This window comes from Hypomesus transpacificus, chromosome 4 (assembly GCF_021917145.1).
Source record: "Hypomesus transpacificus isolate Combined female chromosome 4, fHypTra1, whole genome shotgun sequence".
In the NCBI taxonomy this organism is placed as follows: domain Eukaryota; kingdom Metazoa; phylum Chordata; class Actinopteri; order Osmeriformes; family Osmeridae; genus Hypomesus; species Hypomesus transpacificus.
In genome coordinates this window covers 9468404-9487352 of record NC_061063.1, presented here as the reverse complement: position 1 = coordinate 9487352, position 18949 = coordinate 9468404, and the positions used below count along the sequence as shown (strand labels likewise).

Genomic DNA, 18949 nt, shown 5'->3' with positions numbered 1-18949 from the left:
AGTCAACAATCATGAGAAGCTGATCTTTTGTTTATGGTCTGTAATGTTATTTGAAAGGTAGATGTTAAGCAGACTACATTATTATTAAATGTCAATTGTTGTTAGTCAACTTGAATCAGTGTATGAAAACGATGCTGAAACCATCCTGACGGTTTTTCTTTCCCTCCATGTCTCAAGGTGGTAGATGTCAACAACCAACATGAAAGTCATTTGATATTCAAAACAATAATAATTATATTGCTGACAATACTCCAAGACAAAAATAACTTTTCTTACTAATACAATTCAAAACAACACAGTATTTTGACACATTCTGCTCATTTCCTACTGCATTTGTTTTCTCACAGTCTAATGGCCTTGGCATATATCTTTATGGCCTGGACTTGTGAAGACAGAGTATACAGGCCCGCCAGAACTAAGGTCCTCACAAGCTGGTCTCCTACAAAGGACGTCTCCTTCTCACTGTTGTAGAGATCTCTCCATTTAGTCAAGGCCTGCATTGTTTTCTCTTTCTGTGGCACTCTGCAGACACAAGAACACACACCGTAGTCAACTAAACTATCCATAAAAAGTACCATGCAGTAAAAAAAATACACATTCAGACACTGCCTTTAACTGAAACTCTGATCAAAAGAATTGAAATGTTGCTGCTGTGACGGATTTCAAAATATAATTCAAAATCTTACTGTTTATCTTCTTGAGCATTGAAATCCTGAGGTAGTATTCTTAGTTTCACACAGAAGTGGTTGAAGTCTCTCCTTTGCAGGTTGCTTGCAACAAACCTGAAAGCCTTCTGTAGGATTTTCTCTGTAACAACGATCCAATTTTGAGGTTGGCGGGGTGGAAGATATACAGAAAAATATCCTCAGCGCCACTTTTCGTTCAATTAGAGTGTTATAGTATATGATTAAAAACCCAGTAACTTGAAACATGATTTGAACGTAATTCCATTATTCAACAATAACGAAATAGAACAACGTTTTTGTGAACTGCAGAACAGTAGGCTGCCATGACTGTTTCTGTCCTGATCCATTCTTTACCATTCCAGGCGATCTCGCTGTTCATGTACTGGCCTATGGTATCCATCTGGTGTTGGTCACAGATGGATTTGGGTGGTCTGGTGAGTGGGTTCCCCTCCAGTTCTACATGTTTCAGAGACGGCAGCTGGCCCAGATAGGGAGGTAGGTACTGCAGACGGTTCCCTGAGGACACAGGACTAGTATTCATGTTGTCATGGAGAACAGAGTGAGGATGGAGATTATTAACGTTATTAAGTATAATCAGAATGACTTTCACTTGAATCATATGCGTCCTCATGTTCCAACCTCTACTTAGCCACATTAAGGAAAAATCATAACAGCACCAAAACCAAATTGGGATTTTTGGAAAGTTGGGGGTATTTACCTAAAAGTATTACATGATTCCTTCTTACCTTTCAGCTCTAGATGCTGTAGGTTCTGCAGAGCTGTTATACATTTGGGCAGGCAGGATATGTGGTTGTTATTTCCAATCAGCTTGGTGAGGTTCTTCAGTTCTCCAATGTTGTCAGGGATCTCTTGGATGATGTTGTCTGAGAAATCAAACTCCCTCAAACATCTCAGCTTCGTTAGGGTCTTAGGCAGTGTAGTCAGCTAGTGGGAGTAAAAAACAGACTATTTTAATTGTAATGAATACAATTTTTTAATTGTCTGTTTGTTACGTTTTGGTTGATTAGGAACGTAGCTAAATCAATCTTACTGTACAACTTCCTGTAAGTCGCTCTGGATAAGAGTGTCTGCTAAATGACCGAGTGTAATGTCAACTCATCCTACCTTTACTCCTCTTTTGTGGCACATTTTCAACTTTTCAAGGGACTTCAGATCGCACACTTTGGCAGGAAAGAGGAAGAACTGATTGTTTGAGAGGTTGAGGTCCCTGAGTTCTCTCAGTCCTTTCAGCTCTGTCGATATTCGTCCTAGCAAATTGTCTGACAGGTCAAGAACCCGAACACTCTTCAGATGATGCAGCTCCAGAGGGAACTCGTCAAGCCTGTTCCCCCGGAGAAAGAGCACTTGAAGGTTTTGTAGGCCAGAAATGCCTTCTGGAACGGTCTGTATGGCATTACCACTCAGGTCCAAATGGATAAGGCTGTGTAGTTCGTAGAGAGGTTTGGGTAAAGCGCCTGTGAAACGGTTTTCTCTCAGATTAAAGTGCTGCAATGTGTGGATTTCGCCGATGTTAGCTGGTAGCTTGGACAACAAGTTTTGGCTGATGTCAAGAAATTTCAGAGGAAGTCCTGAGCACAGTCCCATTGGAAAGTTGCGAAGCTGGTTACCACCTAGATCCACCGAGGTCAACATTGAGCATTTGCGTATTTCCAGGGGGATGTGACCCAGGTAATTCTTGGAGCATTCAAAGATGGAAAGGTTTCTCAACAAGCTCATTTGTCGAGGAAGTGTTTCCAGACGGTTCCAGTTAGCAATTAAGTCTTGCAGCTGCGTCAAAACCCCAATGCTCTCAGGCAGTCGTCTTAATAGGTTCCCTGAAACACAGAGATGCCTGAGTTTTGAACATCCGCTTATCTTGTCTGTGAGCGAGCTTATCTTGTTGTAACTCAGTTGTAATACCTTCAGTCCCTTCATTTTCTCGACCTCATCTGGAAGGGATGTCAGCTGGTTCATACACAAGTTCAGCTCTTCCAAGTTCGTCATACGAAACAGTTGTAGAGGCAAACAGGTCAGGCTGTTGGCATTCATAGATAATTGTTTTAGTTTTGTAAGTTTAGATATGTGCTTGGGTAAAGTCAAAATCTTGTTTTTTGAGAGATTGAGGATGAGGATTTTGGGAAGTTGGCATACAACATGGGGGAAATGTGAGAGCTTGTTTTTGTCCAAATTCAAAACAGTGATGTTCTTCAAGGACCTAAAAGATTCAGGTAAAGCATTAATGCGATTTCCGTCCAGGTTGAGGACTTGTAAAGTTGTCAAATCTCCAAAAGTGGATGGAAGACATTCCAGTTTGTTGTTGCTTGCATTAATACGTGTGATATTCTTCAATTCACATATTTCATTCGGAAGCTTAGCTATTTGATTGTTACTGATGTCGAGGGCTTTGAGAAGCTGCAGTTTTTGAATAACTGAAGGTAATGAAGTCAGTTTGTTTCCTTGAACAGATAGAACTTCCACATTGCTCATGCCCTCAATCTCCTCTGGCAGTGATTTCAGTTCATTGTTTGATAGAGACAAACATTTCACTTTCACATTTTCCAGAATTAAATCCACTGGAATTTCCTTCAGACTCTGACCGTCTAAAGAGAAAGACGAATTTTGGTTTTGAAAAAAGAATTCTTCAAACATTTTCATTGCAATGCCCTGTAAAAAAAGACAAAAATACAGTAGGCTAATTAAGCTGCATGCATTAAGAAGATGTCTAGAGGTATTTAATTTTCTAACCTGTAACCAAAGTAGTCAACTGTAGCTGTTGCTGCTTACACTAGATGCCGCTTGTTACACGTCAGTCGCAAACATAAAGCAACATTGTAACTTCAAGTACAAGATTGTCACATTGCATTTGTCAATTTAGCTCAAAAGGAAACGGATGTTTAGTGTTTTATAGCTATTTTGGCGAAGGCCAAAATCCCATGAAAACTAACAATGTAGTGAAAGATGAAGATCTGTACCTGATATGCACCACCCCAAACGTGACCTCCGATAAGTTACAAAGAGTATACTGTTTGATGTTAGTATCTAAACCATTTTGAAATAAAACTAAATTGTGATATCCGGTTCTGGACTTTCGCCCATCACCACTAGGCTCAACCGCGGTTTCGTAACCATGGTTACACATGTAAACATTATTGAAAACTTGCTGTTTATCTGAACGCTTTTAATCATAGACATGCTTTTCATAGGCTAGTTATTAAATTAATTGCAGGATTATTTTTATCGCTTTGGCTACATCCGCACATTTAGGATTTGAGTAATGTCTTAATTCTACCATCGCTTCATGCGAGTTTCTGAATTCATTTTGTGTGGCAACAGCGCTCTCATGTGGATTAATTTATCTTTCCACGTTTCCATCTGTACACAACATGATTCAGCAAGTAATAATTCAGTCACATTATATAAATTGTTTTAATAAAATGAACCGTTAAATAAAAATATTTACAACCCTGAAAAAATAACAGTAGGCCTAAGCAATACTCATTTGTAAAATAAACACAATCATGTGAATATCGAATACATGATGTGATGAGAGAAACTATTTAAATTCTCTTGTGAAAACACTCCTTCAAGGCAATGGTTTGATACAAAACAGCAAAACAAACAACAAAGAAAAGTACAAGTTGTGAAAAGATACATGTCTCATATGGATTCAACCATATGCATACTTGTCTGATAAGCTTTTGTCATTTGGAGTAATTTGTCCACTCAACTTCAATAGCAGTTTCACAATAAGGCCAGCCTATTTCAAGACAAGAAAAAAAAAATACATTTACATGAACAACATGAACATTTCCAACATAAAATACTGGTTCTACTTTAACAATTTTGTTTGTGCCCATCAGAATCCTCAGTTCTCTAAATCTTAAAACATGATCACGTAACATAATTATCTTTCTATTCTAAATCAGTTACATCACCACTCCACCATTTAAAAGGGGGAAATTGAATGTAATTGAATTTACCTGTTTGGTGTGCACAATGAAGTTCATCTTGTTTTCCAGACTGTGTATCTGGAAGTACTGGTCAGCAGGACCCAGCTGCCACATGAAGGAGCCATACTCCATGCTGATGAGAAGCACCTGCAAACACACAAAAAAGCACAAAGACAGTGAAGCGAACAATAGTTTTGAAGAATAAAAAAAACTGTAGATGGAAGAAATACATTCTCCTCCTCTATCAAACCTGCGCAATCAGATTAGGGGTTTCTCTAAGGTATTTTTCAAAAGGAACCAGTGAACTCAAAAGATAAAATGAAAGAGAGAAAAAGTGAATTTGAAAGAAAATGAGAGAGAGATCCTTCACTCATTCCCCTAGGGTAAAGTTGTGGTAGATGTGGACGGATGACAGTTGCAGCATTCTTAAAAAAAAAAAAAAAAAAAATCAAACCCAGACACAGAAGTACTCCAGCTACCTTAGTCTCCATGTTCAGGAGATGCAGGCCCTTGGTGTTGACCCCCACAAAGACACGGATGACCTTGTGGTTGCTGGAGCTGGCCTTGGTGAACACCTGGCCGGTGAAGAATGCGGCACCGTAGGTGGGGATGTCCCAGCAGTTCTGCAGGAAGAGCCTCTGGAGGTGGTGCATCTCCTTACTCACTCCCTCACTGGTGCTTAGGCTCTGGGTGGAGAAGTCCAGAGGAGAGGGTATACATTGAGAAGCCATGGGGGGAGAAGTCCAGAGGAGAGGGTATACATTGAGAAGCCATGGGGGGAGAAGTCCAGAGGAGAGGGTATACATTGAGAAGCCATGGGTGGAGAAGTCCAGAGGAGAGGGTATACATTGAGAAGCCATGGGGGGAGAAGTCCAGAGGAGAGGGTATACATTGAGAAGCCATGGGTGGAGAAGTCCAGAGGAGAGGGTATACATTGAGAAGCCATGGGGGGAGAAGTCCAGAGGAGAGGGTATACATTGAGAAGCCATGGAGAAGTGGAAAGACAAAAGGGGTGATGTCATGTTCACGGATATATCCCTGCACCTGAGGGATGCATGTCAAATGTCGAAAATACAGATTCAATTAAATCCAACCTACTTTATATTCATGAAGAATCCTGTTCGTCCAATGATGTGCCTTGCTTTTCATTTTGGATATGGGTACAATCGATTTGAGGTTTTCCTCACTGTTGAACACAAAACATTAAGCCTAAGCTCAGGCTATTACCAATGTTGGGAATGCAATCACAGTGAGTGCAATACGTGTCTGATAGTAGTTTGAGTGAGTGAGAGAAAGAGATACCGAGAGAGAGAGAGCGATTTGTCTCATCTTACTTGAGGAAGCCCTGTTTGTGCTTCTTGCTCTCGTAGTTGCCGTAGATGATCTGCAGCAGCAGACTGGCCAGGGTGATGAGCTTGCTGTCTGGCGAGGGGAAGAACCCCTTGAGAAGACAGTGCCGTGCCTCGTCAAACAGGATCAGGATGGAGAGGGGGTCCTCCACCTGTCGGGGAGAGCTCAGGGTTTTAACTGACAGGCTTTCATCTGCAGAGCGGTCAGAAATGTCAGCCTCCAGACACATCCTGGAGGTTTGTGGTCTACTTTTACATTTTAGTCATTTAACAGACGCTCTTATCAAGAGCGACTTACAGTAAGTACAGGGACATTCCCCCGAGGCAAATAGGGTGAAGTGCCTTCTTGCCAAAGGACACAACATCATTTTGCACGGCCGGAAATCGAACCAGCACCCTTCTGATTACTAGCCTGATTCCCTAACCGCTCAGCCACCCGACTCCCTAACCTTCTTCTCTTCGTCCAGGGGCACCCGGACGTCCCTGCGCAGGAAGAGCTGGGGGTTCTCCCTTTGGGGGTCCAGCACCGTGAGGTCCGTCACTATCTCCGCCCAGATGCGTAGGTGCTGCAGGGGCTTGTGGTAGGGTTTCAGCTGCAAGTCTGAGCAGAGGAGAAATCATCAATCAGAGCAAGAATGCAAATTCGCGAGGCAGGACGAGGTACGAGATCATAGACTTACATTTGAGGTATTTAGCATACGGACTGATGTAAAGCAACTTTTCAAATGTGATACAAAAGCCAAAGCAACACAGCTGCATGGAAAATGAATGAATCCACACAAAAGGTGCGTCATCGAGCCCTCCTGTTTACGATTCAAAACAGAACAGAAGCTGTGAGACCCAGGCACGGAGCGGCCATTTTGGATCAGGTCATGTGACTCACTGAGGTTCTGGGAGCAGATCCAGATGGTGAAGTACTGCTGTGTCTCCTGAGAGAGCCGCATGCCCTCCATGATCTGCTGTACGGACGTGTTGTTGCCGTGTTTGAGCTCCACCGAGCGGTACGAACCGTCCATGCGGTAGATACGCACCTTCTCATACTAGGGAGGGAACACACACACATGCATATGTTTGATTAGGAAATAACTTGTGTATTGCAGAGGTGTCAGACTGTCAAACCTTTAAGTATCTCTCATGGCATATGCAAATAGCTGGTTGAACAAAAGCTGGTCACACATGCAACACACACATCTGATCCCACATACACACCTGCTCACACACACATACCTGGTAACACACACACATACCTGGTCACACACACAGCTGGTCACAAACCCCGGGCACTTACAGGTTTGTTGTTGGCCTGCTGTAGTAGCTTGGCCGTCTCCTCCCACTCGTTCTGCTTGTTCTCCTCGCACACCTGCAGGGGGGACCGCTTCTGCTGGTCCTCCACGTGCTGACGGAGAACACAGGCCACGGCGTTCAGACTCCAGCGCAGAACATTAGCGCTCGTTCTAAGGGCTCTCAGGTCAGTGTCGGTACGTGTATACACAATGGAGTCCAACCCAGTATAGTATAGTTTCAGTCTGAAAAGCGCTTATTTTATTATTACAGTTGCCCGTATTGCTATTTCAGAACGCAGTGCTTCACTATACAGGTCTAAGTACTGTTAAGCAGCAAAACGTTGAACTAAAACTAGTAGGCCACGAGCAACAAACACTGCAGATCCAGGTTCAAATCCCGCCCCCTGTACCATACAGCAGCAGTGTGATCTCACCCGGTCGATCTCGGGGTGCTGCAGCAGGAGCTGAACGATCTCCGAGTGCCCCCCGCGAGCTGCGAAGTGTAGCGGGGAGCTGAGCTGACCGTTCAGCAGGTTGGGGTTACAGTTGCCCTTGTCCAGCAACAGTTTGGTGGCCTCCACTTTACCGTGCCTGTGGTAAAAAAAAAAAAAACTTATTTTTGATGGGCTATACCATAAAACACAGCAGGGATTTTAACTGGTAGAAAGAAATGGATTAATAGACTAATAAACAGTATTAAGTGCTAATATCTGTAGCTAACATCACCGCTACGCAGAAGCTAACACCTAAGTTAATCCCATAGCTAACACCGTTCTATGGGTCATCATAGCTAACAGCTAACTGACCAGCAGGCGTAGTGGATGGGTGCCCAGTGGTCACTGTCCAGTTGTTTGACAGAGAAGCCGCTGTCCAGCAGCTTGGAGAGCAGCTCTGTGTCGCCTTCACAAGCACTCCGGTGCAGCGGAAAGTCATCCACCCACTGACGCTCCCTGTGTGGAACGAGAAATCAGAATTACAGAGACCCAGCAGGTTGCACTCAGGTTATCTGTTGTTGCTGCTGACGTTGCACTTTCCCATCATCAGAACCTTTTGTTCGTTTTGGATAAAAAAATATCTCCTATGTGAATAAAATGTATGACATGTCAATTGTATAAGACATTCATGAAACTGTAAATCACAGCTTGCTGTTGTCCTACTGTCTGTTACAGATATGATTTAACATAGTAACTGGTGTGTAACCGGTGTGTAACCTAGTAACCGGTGTGTCAGGTTTATAGTGTGTTCAGCCAGCTCACTTGTCCTCAGTCATGGTGTTGGTTGCATGTTGCCACTTCTCCCTCTTGGGGATCTGGATTTTAGAGTAGTCTGGAGCTCCCAGTCCAAAGTATGGATTTATGATGACTTTATCCACCTAAAGACCGGAGACAACATGGACAAGACAACAGGAAGTAGGATATTAATCCGACAACGTGGGACTGGAACACTAATCCGTGTGATGGTCACTCTCTTGGAGCAGGGTTTCTACTTGACTGAGTCAGAAGGATTTTGAGATAACATTGTTTACTATGAAGTCGTTTACTATTAAGTCGCCAGATTAACCAAGTCTAAATAGATTTCGAATCTATAAACAACGTTATACCACTGTTACAACACCTTTTTTGCCGTTTATCACACCGTGTAGTTAAGAGCCTCTCACCCTGTTGGTGTACTGCAGGTCGGAGCCGTACAGTGGGTTCTGGATGCACATGTCTGCCTTCTCCAGGGACATCATCTTGCTCTTCACCTCCAGGGCGGTGTAGCCCATGTGTGGGCTGCTGCCCTCGCTGAAGTAGGCCGGGTTGCTGACGCTGGTCCTGACCCGGTCCACCGGGGCGGGCCGGAACAACGCCGGGATGGCGTGGGGCACGGTGTGCTGCTCCGCCAGCCATCTACAGGTCAGAGGTCAGAGGTCACCGGCGAGTCATGAGCTTCACGTGTCGTCGGGGAATGATGTCGCCTTTCCAAGGTGCTTACTTGTCCAAGGCTAGAAGCATCTTGGAGGTGGCGGGGGAGAAGTGAGGGCTGGTCTCGCTGCACACTCGCATCATATCCTGAAGGCAGTAGAAACTGGGGCTTCCAGGGCTGTAGACAGTCTTGCTGTTGTCTGTTTAAAAAGGCGGGGGGGGGAAAAGGGTTATCATTTCTTTAGGTTCTTTTGAAGTTTAAATAAATATCCAAAACATTTATAAATGACTGAAAAAATGTAATTTTTTAATCAATTTTCTTGAGTCAAATCTGACCTTTGACATTGATTGGCACAATAAAGAGGGAGACCTCCTTTCCTTCATTCTCTCCGTCAAGGAGGAACGTCTTCATGTGCACCACACGCTTCCCTGCAGGGGCCACAGTATAACAGGCACCTTCTCAGCCTCATACAGTTATTAAGTTATTAAGTTGACAGTACACTTCTTCTTCAGGACCAGAGGGTGATTGTGGATAAAGGCACATTAGTTACCTATGAAACCTTGGTTGTTAGATATGGGCTTGGTTGTTTCATCAACGTAATCCAGAATCGACCTGGCTGTGTCTCCATCTGCTTGGATTTTGGTCCCCAGTAAAACTTTTTTCCTTTTTTTCTCTTTTCCTTCCAAAGGAACTTCTATCAATAAGATCTAAGGCAGGAACGCAAACAGGGTTGCAAATGAAACCAAATAATATATAGTTTCATATTAGAACGATTAAAGCATCAAATTTCACGTTCTTCAAGGGTGCTACAAAAGCAGGTGGTTACTTTTGTTGATGTTTTTATAATACAATGCAATATCAAACAAACGTTGTTTAATTCCTCACCTCATATGCTTTAGGACGGTACTCTCTGGAACTAAGGCTAACCAGGTTCTTAGGACGGATGACAGCCACGAACACATCTTCCAGGTTGCCTTGGTTACCCATTGTGTCGAGTTTCCCTCTCAGTCATACACCCTGGACCAGCTGTGGGACATCATCATGGCTGGAAAACAATTTAAACGCAGCACACAATGTGATTAGGAAGGGTGCAGGTGTTAATTCGACAGGAATCTAAACTTGGCTTCCTTTGGTGCTTTCAACTCCCTCCTCCACGTTGGAGTCAATCCTGTGTAGGCTGTGTGTGCTGGCAGTTTAGTGTAAGAGGTCCTATTATCCCTACCTTACACTACACATTAAATACATCTTACTGTGTCATGACATGACAAGTACAGTTCTTACCGTTTGGAACAATTTAACGGTTAAAAAAAACGGTTTGTACACTGTCAATATTTCGACAAGGTTTACAATGTTTGAATACAGTTACAATTACTTCACAGGCTACCTTGTTTTCATAGAGTATCTCAAGTTCGTTGCAAGTTACGCCCCGGAAACCACCAACCCTCCTGTCTTCCTCTGCAGACAGCTGCAGATATAGCCAAACAGTTTGTGAATGTAAAAAGTTTAATAACCGGCTCAAGCTTAACATTTAAATCGATAAATAAGTATATTAAACTTTTTGGAGGGGTAAGATACTAAGTAAGTGGGCGCTGCCAACCTGAGATGACAGGCGCTGAGTTCACATGATTTAATAATCGCTTTGAACTTACCGGAAATAAGACCTTCTTACAAACTTTTGGAAGTTAACGTTGTGGTCGGCTTCATTTTTTCGAGTTGGTTGCTGTATCAGCAAACCTGGTTAATACTTCCAAAATAATACTGGTTTTCCTGATGGGCAAAACATCGGGTTGCCGACAACAGCACACCGACATGAACAAGAGTCACATTACGTTCAGCTGCCTCGTTCTGACTTCGCGGTTCTCTCTGGTGGTGTGGTGGACTCAGTGCATTTAAGGGCTATTTTTCTGCGTGATAATAAAGGACAACCGCTAGCATCAAATCTGATGAGATGGGTATAGGCCTACTTTATCAGTAAAGCAAGAATGGTCTATGGTCCTATATGATCCCAACAGGTTTAATGCTTCCCAAATCTGATCGTTTTCATTTGAAGCCAGTAAGGAATAGTTAATCGGTTACGGTTTGCACAATTTCTGCACTAGGGTTTTAGGGGACAACATAAGACATTGACACCTAGAATGAATAAATCGACGTTTTATCTTCGACAGCATAGTTTACCTGTAAAAAATATTCACATAATTAAATTGAAATGTTCTAGAAAGTTCCAGGTAACGAGAGTTTAGACTACATAGGCCTACATAAATGTAATTTGTATTTCAGAAACATGGACCTGTCACGAACAGCGTGACAGGTCCATGTCCTTCATTACAGGTCTCATGACATTTACCTAGTGTGACGTTCAAATTAATTGATTTGATAATTAATACATAGTCTAACCCAGCAACTCCAACCTTTTCCACTTCGCAGTCCACTTGCAGAACTCAAATATAGCCTATTTGCGGCCACCCAACACATCCGTTTATCATGCATAACAACACCACTGGAGCCAAACAGTTCACCTTTTTGCTTTTGTTTGGAGAGATCAAAGAAGCCACAGTAAACCATTGTCACCAGCTTCCCTTGCTTTATAAATGGCCAGACTGTAATCTACGGGGGGGGGGGGGGGGGGGGGGGGGGGGGGGGCACTATCCTTTCAAACGTCTTCTTCTTAGTATTGCTAGTTAATGTATCCTTAGTATATTTAGACCATATATCTAAATTTAAGATTCCTATTTGTTTATTGTATGCACCTTACTGCCAAAGCAAATTCCTTGTCTGTGCAAATTTTCATGGCGAATAAATCCCTTTCTGATTCTGATTTTTCTGCAGTTACGTCCGATCACAGCAAATTACATTTACATTTAGTCATTTAGCAGACGCTCTAGTCCAGAGCGACTTACAGTAAGTACAGGGACATTCCCCCCGAGGCAAGTAGGGTGAAGTGCCTTGCCCAAAGACACAACGTCATTTTGGCACGGCGGGGAATCGATCCGGCAACCTTCTGATTACTAGCCCAACTCCCTCACCGCTCAGCCATCTGACTCCCAAATACCACATAAAACAAGAAAAACTGGAAACAAAGCATATAAAACATTTGCAACTGTAGAAAATGGTTGTGAAATCATTTACAGGAGGGAGAACCACTTCCCTCAGACCTCCGGGGATATGTGTTCCCCCTATGGTCTCAGTGTAAGAGACTGGTGTATAGATGAAACGTATACACATTATGATCACTGTAAATTAATGAAAGATGAGTATCCTACTATTATAACACCGACTTGCCTACTTATCGCTTATAGCATTTTGTTTGCGAAAACAATCGTAACTGCGAGCTACCGGAAGTTGTTCGTCTGGCTTGCGCAATACGGAAGTGGCGCGTACTAGTGCATATGCAAGTTAATGCAGAAATGTCAGTTGGGCTAACGTCAACGTGCCAACTGTAAATATTGGCGTTTCGGTCATTATGAATGTAGTCAAAATGTAGTTTTAACATGTGTACGAATTTTTATAATCCTTTACCAACAGTAGGCCTATATATAAATATTTAGATATTCATTCTTTTTTTTGTTTTCATTGGTTTGGCAGCCCACCTGCACTACCCTTACGGACCACTAGTGGGCCGTGGCCCAAAGGTTGGGAGTCGCACCTCTTTATTAAAGACAGTGTAGGCTACAAACATTGACATATTCAGTTTTTATTCATAGGCAGCATATAAGGCAGTTGTGGACATTAACATAAGTTTTTGTTCCAAGAAATTGCTTAACATGATAAAGAAAAAACAAAAGATTGATGGCAAAAGATCACACAAACAGATACAAATATTGCCTACAACAAATATTTTCAGGTTTTATAGTCATATTTGTACCTAAATATGATTGCATTTATTGACTTGGTCCAATAGAAATAGTTTGGAACCAGAGAGTGGTGTAGACCTCTTCTTCCCAATGTAGATGAGGATTTGGTGGTATGCAACCACCAGATCCTCATCTCCCAGCCAGACCCGACCCTGACCCCGACGTCCCATTCAAGTCTTGACTCTCCTGGCTGCATCGGCTCAGAACCTCCTGCATCTTCTCCTGGATGTGTTCCACACGCTTCGCCCACTTCTCCCTGACCTCGTCCTCGTCGTCCTCGGTAACGGCCGTGTAGCCTATGAGGGCGATCAGACCCATGTGGAACAGGTGGCCCAAGTGAGAGCACCTGCTCTCCATCACCTGGCGGTCGCCCCCGCAGTGCTCCAGGTACACGCTCAGCAGGGGCCTCCCGAAGAGGGACCCCATTCCCATGACGCCGCGATAGTACACGTCCAGACTCATGTCACTCTTGTACCTCTCGTAGACCTTCTCGAAGTACGCCATGTGGCGGTCGGCGTTCTCCGGATCCTTCTTCACTAGCGCCACCATGCTGGAGAAGGCCGCGTACTGGTACTTGATGTACTCCTCGTACTTCCCGAAGGTCTCGTTGACCTCGTCGATGCGGATCTGACGCAGGCACTGCTGGTTCTTCTTGGAGATGCTCTCCAGTTTGCTGTGGACCTGCTGGAAGTCCTTGTCCAGGGCATGGACCTCTTCGCACTCAAGGCCCTTGCGAGCCACCCCGACCAGAGCCGTCACGATGCCGAAGAGAGGGTTGATGGAGGAGGCGAAGTTAGACACCTTCTCCACACAGACAAGCACCTTCACTGCCGTATTTTTGATCTGCTGAGCGTTCGCCATGGATGCAGCTCTAAGGTTGAGTAGCTGACGCTCTCTCACAGGAAAACGGAGGGGGAAGCTGGATGGGGAATTTGAAGGATGGACAAATTAGTGACATATTATTCTGGTTATTTTCAGATTGTGTAAATTAAAAACTTTTTTTGTGGAACATGTTTGGAAACTTGAACATTTTAGGGTCATTCTGTGACAAATCCAGGAAAGTGGTTGCACCACTGTTTCAGATTTTCAGAAGTTCTTTTATATAATGTTTGGGTCCCAAAGCAAATGCATGTAAAATTTTTGTGTTCAGTTCCTGGTATTTTTTATTTTTTTAACATTGTCACACTCACAAATGTCTGATCTGCGAAGCCTTATTTGGCCATTAATATCTTGAAAACTATTAGGCTATTCCTAACCTCAACAAACTTTCTAGTTACTTAACAAACTTAAATGCATTTTTACATAAACCTTATATGAACTTTAAGTAGGCTGATAATTCCGATCCGGGAGAATTTTGAGATTCGAGGACATTTAGTGAGTTTATACTTTACGTTTTAGTTACTCATACAACTGAACCACTGTATTAGATTTACAGAGTCCGCTTGTACAAACCTATTGGAAAATGCCATTTACTCTCATTTCATTTGTTCCATTAGTCATCCGTCTCAAGGCTGCAATGCAGGGGAAAACACTCTTGAAGAGTGGGTGTGTCTCGTGGACGTTTAAAATAATTAGGCTACTGGCATTTAAAAAAACATTTCCGACCCAAAATGTGTTTGGCCCTCAAATCCTAAACATTAACCGCTCCCATTATTTAATTGAATTAGCATTTCAGTAAATCTATACACTTTCGTTATCGTATGCCTGCATTCATTTCCTGAAAACGTAAACATAGTCTTCTGTCTAAAATAAAAAGGACCACTCGAGTCTACTTTCAGATGAAATATCAAGACCTTTACAAAACATTCTAAAGCGCCTGGTATATTGGTCAGCTTACCTCCGATAACGCTATCGTTATCCTTCTATCAATAGCGGTCTATTTTCTTTCCACCATATCCTTTGCTTTCAGACAAGTCCCGCCTTCTGTGCAAAAGAAGAACACGGGAACGTGGAAGTATGGTTTAGCCCGTCCTGATTGGTTGAAGTACCCTGCCTCTGCGTAACCAAAGCAGAGCGGGACATGGTGAGAGTAGCCAAGTTTCTATTGCGTTATGGGATACCATGTAAACTACTCAGCCACACCTTTCCTAAGAGTTGGTGTTCACCTGAACTTGAAGTGAAAGAAAAAAAGAAACCAACTGCCACTTTCATGAATAGAGCACAAAGGTTAAAAAGAGATCTCACAAATAACATATTTGCACCATTAGCTTTCTGAAATCAGTAACCAGTGCTTATTAAATAAAATGAAATAAGTATTTGTCTTCAACTTACGCCCTACATATTAATTTTTTATTTGTTTATGAATAAAATATGAAAAACAAAATAAAAACAACAACAATTGTGTGCATTGTCAGCTTAAGTCAGTTTGGTCATTCTGCTGTAGGTCTGCTTTGTGCCTATGCTCTATTTGTATGCTACTTTGGATACATGCATCTACTGAATGATGTAATTTGTGGTTAAAGCCATGTGAGTAACTGAACATGTGTTTTTACCTTCATGGACTCATTTTACTCATTGAGAAAATATGTTTTAGTCATGTTGACTGAAACGTTAATCAACAGTCTTGAAGTGTTAGTCCTGAACATCATAAACCAACCTTTTCTGGCAATATAGATAAAGTGTCTTTGTCAATATATGGATGACTTAAATTTAGATTTACGTTTATGCATTTAGCAGACGCTTTTATCCAAAGCAACTTCCAAGAGAGATTTTTACAAAAGAGCATAGGTCACTGATCATAACAACGAGGTAGTCCCAAACATTGCAAACAGCCAAAACATGAAGCATACATTGTGAAAAACTAAACAAGTGCCAAAGGGAAGACCCAAATGAGCATTACTTAACAAGTATGTTATCCCACAGACATTCTACTTAACTATTATAAAAAGATTAATGACCAATATGTAACCTCAGTGTATTGTTTTCCAAACAGTTAGTTATAAAAAAATAACACTGAATTTATTTGTAGTGTGTGTATTTGTTAGTGTGCATACATGCAGTGTGTGTATGTGTGTGTGTGAGAGAGCGAGAGCGAGCGAGAGAGAGAGAGAGAGAGAGAGAGAGGGGGAGAGAGAGAGAGACAAGGGGTGAGAGCATGTTTGTTGTTGTGCTCGTGCGCCGACTGAAACAGTGGCGTGACAGTTCATGCGCCCTCCGACTTGCCTCCTCGCTTCCCCCCCCCCCCCACCCCCTCTCGCTCTGACGCTGAACCCCCCGGCTTTCCACCAGATCTGCAGCATCAACATGCCCCCTTTTCACCCAAGGCTAACTCGCTGGCTCACTCAGTCAGGCTCTGTCCTCTCTCTCCTCCTCTCCCTCCTCTCTCTCCCCCTTTGTCAGCAGGTCAGTCAGGCTGAAGACTCCTATCTTTTGACATCAGGTAACTTCATTGTGAGTTTTTACTCCTGTGTAATGGTGAGGTTGCTCATTCCTGATTTGGTTCTCATTGGGATTAGAAATGTTAAGCCGGCTATGGAAATTCCTCACAGGGGTGAATGGAGTTCACATCCAGCTCACCCAAAGCTTGAATGTTGACCTAATTGTTCCCAATGTTTTTTTTTTATTGGCTGACATTATTTTCTGAGGCTAGAGGAGTATTTTAATTTGTGAAAGTGCAGGTTAACTTTACACTTATAGGCCTTGGGGTATTTCAGATAATATGGACTGGAAATATAGAGGATAACAGTACTGAACTGAACTCAGCCCACAGCTTGACTTGTGTAATGATTGACTGTCAACAATATTATCTTGTCTATGTTTTTCAGAGCCCATCTCCAGGTGGGAAAACTACTCTAACTTTCACTTGTACAAATGTACATGTTATCTCCAGGCCTCCCTCTAGATAACACTTCTTTTGAAATAGGATCAACAGCTGCAATACACTTTCATCTTCCCTCGGTGTGGTGTTATGGGTGTATTTATTTATCATTTTTGCCAAAGTGGTTGTCTGTTGATCAGTACAGTCTGCGTGTACTAACCCTTTAACCCTGTTGTTCAGTCTCTGTTCTTGTCACATTCTACATATAGATCCTGTTCTCATTACCGAGGAATCAGACATGACAAGTCCCAAACGAACCTCCCTGCAAATTGGGAAGATGTTCGTGGAACTCATCGTCTTAGCTGGGTAAGTTATTTAAAGGGAGTCCAATCAATCAGGTCAGGCAACAGAAAAACTGGAGGAAGGGACCAGTTTGAGGGATTTATGTTGTGAAACATTAACCACACTGTTTTATTTGATATATAAATACATAGGCCTCATCCCACTTGGTATGCTCACCCATCCGGGGCAATCCAGGCACACTTTTTTTCTGCCTATAACTCATTGTCATTCCACCCAATCGCAGAGTCATTAGCACCACTGGCAGCACCATTCAGAGGCCCGACTACGACGACACGGCCAACCCAGAGTTCCTCAACCCTTCCTGGATGGGGGGCATCCCAGATAGCCGCTCGCTATCTGAGGTCACCCTCCCTGGGACCCACAACACCATGGCGCTGTATGGCGGGGCCCTGGCGGAGTGCGAGTCCTGGAGCCTGGCCTCCCAGCTCCGGGCCGGCGTCCGCTTCCTGGACATCCGCGTCCGCAACGTCCGGGGGAACCTGACCCTCCACCACGGCGTCTCCTACCAGCGGGCGCACTTCGGCCACGTGCTGGAGGACGTGGCCCAGTTCCTGTCCGAGTACCCCAGCGAGACGGTGCTCATGCGGCTGAAGGAGGAGTTCAGCGAGACCTACGATATCTACGGCCCGGTTGTGAGCTACATCCACCGCTACGCCCACTGGGACCTGCTGTGGCACAGCCGGCTCGTGCCCACGGTGGGTGAGGCCCGGGGGAAGCTCATCGTCCTGCAGGACTTTGCCGGACCAGACCTGGGAATGCGCTACGGGTCCCTGAACATCGCGGACGACTGGAAGGTAAAGACAGTTCAATTCAGTTCAACTGAGTTCAATATGATTCAGTTCAATTCAGTTCAATTCATCTATTTCAAGATAGTCCCAATGGCAATTCAAGAAACTATTTAACAGTTGGTGACCACGTAAGTTGAATTGTGAATTTGATTCTCACTCCTTGTTTTCCCTCAGGTGCCCACCCTCCTGCACGTGAACGAGAAGTGGCAGAGCGTTGAGGAACACCTGGACATGGCTATCGTGGGAAACAAGGCCGAGATCTTCCTCACCTACGGCAGCGGAGCCGGGGTCTTCGCTTACCCCAATGCCGTCGCCCAGCGTATCAACGCCCGTATCTACGACTACCTGACTGCACGCATGGGGCAGAATTTACGTTTTGGAATCATCACCACAGACTTCCCTGGTGCCCTCCTTCTTCAAATTATCATTGACTTCAACTGAGAGGCCTCAGTGGTGTTGGACCACTGACACTGATTAAATTGATGATCCTCAATGGTACAGATTCGATCTTGCCCATTAAATAAACAAACAAACCGCAAGAGAGTTTATTTGTTCCTTTTCACCATGATTTTATGTGTGTGTAGACTGATTTTCCTTTAACATCTAAGGTATTTCTGTTCTTTATACAATGGCACAGTGAATGGCCATTTATTAGACACACTACTAAAATATTTGGAAATTATAATAACTCTACCTAACTAATATGTATAGCCTAGTACGGTTAACATTTACATTTATGCGTTTAGCAGACGCTTTTATCCAAAGCGACTTCCAAGAGAGAGCTTTACAAAAGAGCATAGGTCACTGATCATAACAACGAGGTAGTCCCAAACATTGCAAGCAGCCAAAACATGAAGCATACATTGTGAAAATCCAGGTTTCCTGGATGGATGCAAGATATGAGTGTTTTTTACTAGCGTAAATAACGTTATGCTAGTCATAACATAGTTACACACGCACATCCTCAGATCTGTGGTCAGGCTTTAGAATAAACACATTTTGGGGTCCTATCCCTGC

General features: G+C 43.4%; 4 protein-coding genes across 8 annotated transcripts; 1 reads left to right on the top strand and 3 right to left on the bottom strand.

The window, feature by feature from the left end:
• Positions 1-51: 51 nt before the first annotated feature.
• LOC124467293 (leucine-rich repeat and death domain-containing protein 1-like) lies at positions 52-3714 on the bottom strand. 2 transcript variants are annotated; one of them, XM_047019532.1, is made up of 6 exons: positions 2607-3714; positions 1812-2521; positions 1433-1631; positions 1041-1202; positions 687-807; positions 52-522 (listed from the first exon to the last, which is right to left on the bottom strand). In XM_047019532.1, the coding sequence occupies exons 2-6, from the start codon at positions 2421-2423 to the stop codon at positions 342-344; spliced, it is 1275 nt and encodes a 424-aa protein (XP_046875488.1). In that variant the 5' UTR covers positions 2424-2521; positions 2607-3714; the 3' UTR covers positions 52-341. The 2 variants fall into 2 exon arrangements, with proteins under 2 accessions (XP_046875488.1, XP_046875487.1); XM_047019531.1 differs by having other exon boundaries at positions 1812-3714.
• Positions 3715-3923: 209 nt separating this feature from the next.
• krit1 (KRIT1 ankyrin repeat containing) lies at positions 3924-11053 on the bottom strand. Of its 2 annotated transcripts, XM_047019097.1 has the most exons (18): positions 10823-11053; positions 10558-10638; positions 10059-10218; positions 9724-9880; positions 9509-9601; positions 9243-9372; positions 8926-9157; positions 8525-8640; positions 8075-8218; positions 7703-7859; positions 7274-7381; positions 6869-7025; positions 6435-6586; positions 5971-6137; positions 5735-5822; positions 5116-5322; positions 4667-4783; positions 3924-4443 (listed from the first exon to the last, which is right to left on the bottom strand). In XM_047019097.1, exons 3-18 carry the CDS (start codon positions 10158-10160, stop codon positions 4354-4356), a joined length of 2217 nt encoding a protein of 738 aa, XP_046875053.1. In that variant the 5' UTR covers positions 10161-10218; positions 10558-10638; positions 10823-11053; the 3' UTR covers positions 3924-4353. The 2 variants fall into 2 exon arrangements, with proteins under 2 accessions (XP_046875053.1, XP_046875054.1); XM_047019098.1 differs by lacking the exon at positions 10558-10638.
• A 1791-nt stretch (positions 11054-12844) lies between these two features.
• On the bottom strand, positions 12845-14972 carry LOC124467133 (protein rapunzel-like). Its single transcript, XM_047019278.1, has 2 exons — positions 14862-14972; positions 12845-13943 (listed from the first exon to the last, which is right to left on the bottom strand). Exon 2 carries the CDS (start codon positions 13883-13885, stop codon positions 13154-13156), a length of 732 nt encoding a protein of 243 aa, XP_046875234.1. The 5' UTR covers positions 13886-13943; positions 14862-14972; the 3' UTR covers positions 12845-13153.
• A 1293-nt stretch (positions 14973-16265) lies between these two features.
• si:dkey-266f7.9 (uncharacterized protein LOC100006223 homolog) lies at positions 16266-18452 on the top strand. 3 transcript variants are annotated; one of them, XM_047019537.1, is made up of 5 exons: positions 16266-16403; positions 16789-16801; positions 17051-17147; positions 17368-17938; positions 18107-18452. In XM_047019537.1, exons 3-5 carry the CDS (start codon positions 17080-17082, stop codon positions 18371-18373), a joined length of 906 nt encoding a protein of 301 aa, XP_046875493.1. In that variant the 5' UTR covers positions 16266-16403; positions 16789-16801; positions 17051-17079; the 3' UTR covers positions 18374-18452. The 3 variants fall into 3 exon arrangements, with proteins under 3 accessions (XP_046875493.1, XP_046875491.1, XP_046875492.1); XM_047019535.1 differs by having other exon boundaries at positions 17022-17147; XM_047019536.1 differs by lacking the exon at positions 16789-16801.
• Positions 18453-18949: the final 497 nt, after the last annotated feature.

Bases quoted from the DNA above. Each gene is read 5' to 3' on its own strand.
- krit1 (XM_047019097.1), bottom strand. From the start codon at position 10,160: ATGGGTAACCAAGGCAACCTGGAAGATGTGTTCGTGGCTGTCATCCGT. The intron at 7,026-7,273 runs GTAAGTGCCCGG...TTCCCTCCCTAG, and splicing joins AGCAGGCCAACAACAAACCT to TATGAGAAGGTGCGTATCTA. The intron at 6,138-6,434 runs GTTAGGGAGTCG...TCTCCCCGACAG, and splicing joins CCCTGGACGAAGAGAAGAAG to GTGGAGGACCCCCTCTCCAT.
- LOC124467133 (XM_047019278.1), bottom strand. From the start codon at position 13,885: ATGGCGAACGCTCAGCAGATCAAAAATACGGCAGTGAAGGTGCTTGTC.
- LOC124467293 (XM_047019531.1), bottom strand. From the start codon at position 3,341: ATGAAAATGTTTGAAGAATTCTTTTTTCAAAACCAAAATTCGTCTTTC. The intron at 808-1,040 runs GTAAAGAATGGA...TCGTTGTTACAG, and splicing joins CAGCGAGATCGCCTGGAATG to AGAAAATCCTACAGAAGGCT. The intron at 523-686 runs GTAAGATTTTGA...TTGTGTCTGCAG, and splicing joins AATGCTCAAGAAGATAAACA to AGTGCCACAGAAAGAGAAAA.
- si:dkey-266f7.9 (XM_047019535.1), top strand. From the start codon at position 16,268: ATGCCCCCTTTTCACCCAAGGCTAACTCGCTGGCTCACTCAGTCAGGC. The intron at 17,148-17,367 runs GTAAGTTATTTA...ACCCAATCGCAG, and splicing joins GAACTCATCGTCTTAGCTGG to AGTCATTAGCACCACTGGCA. The intron at 17,939-18,106 runs GTAAAGACAGTT...GTTTTCCCTCAG, and splicing joins ACATCGCGGACGACTGGAAG to GTGCCCACCCTCCTGCACGT.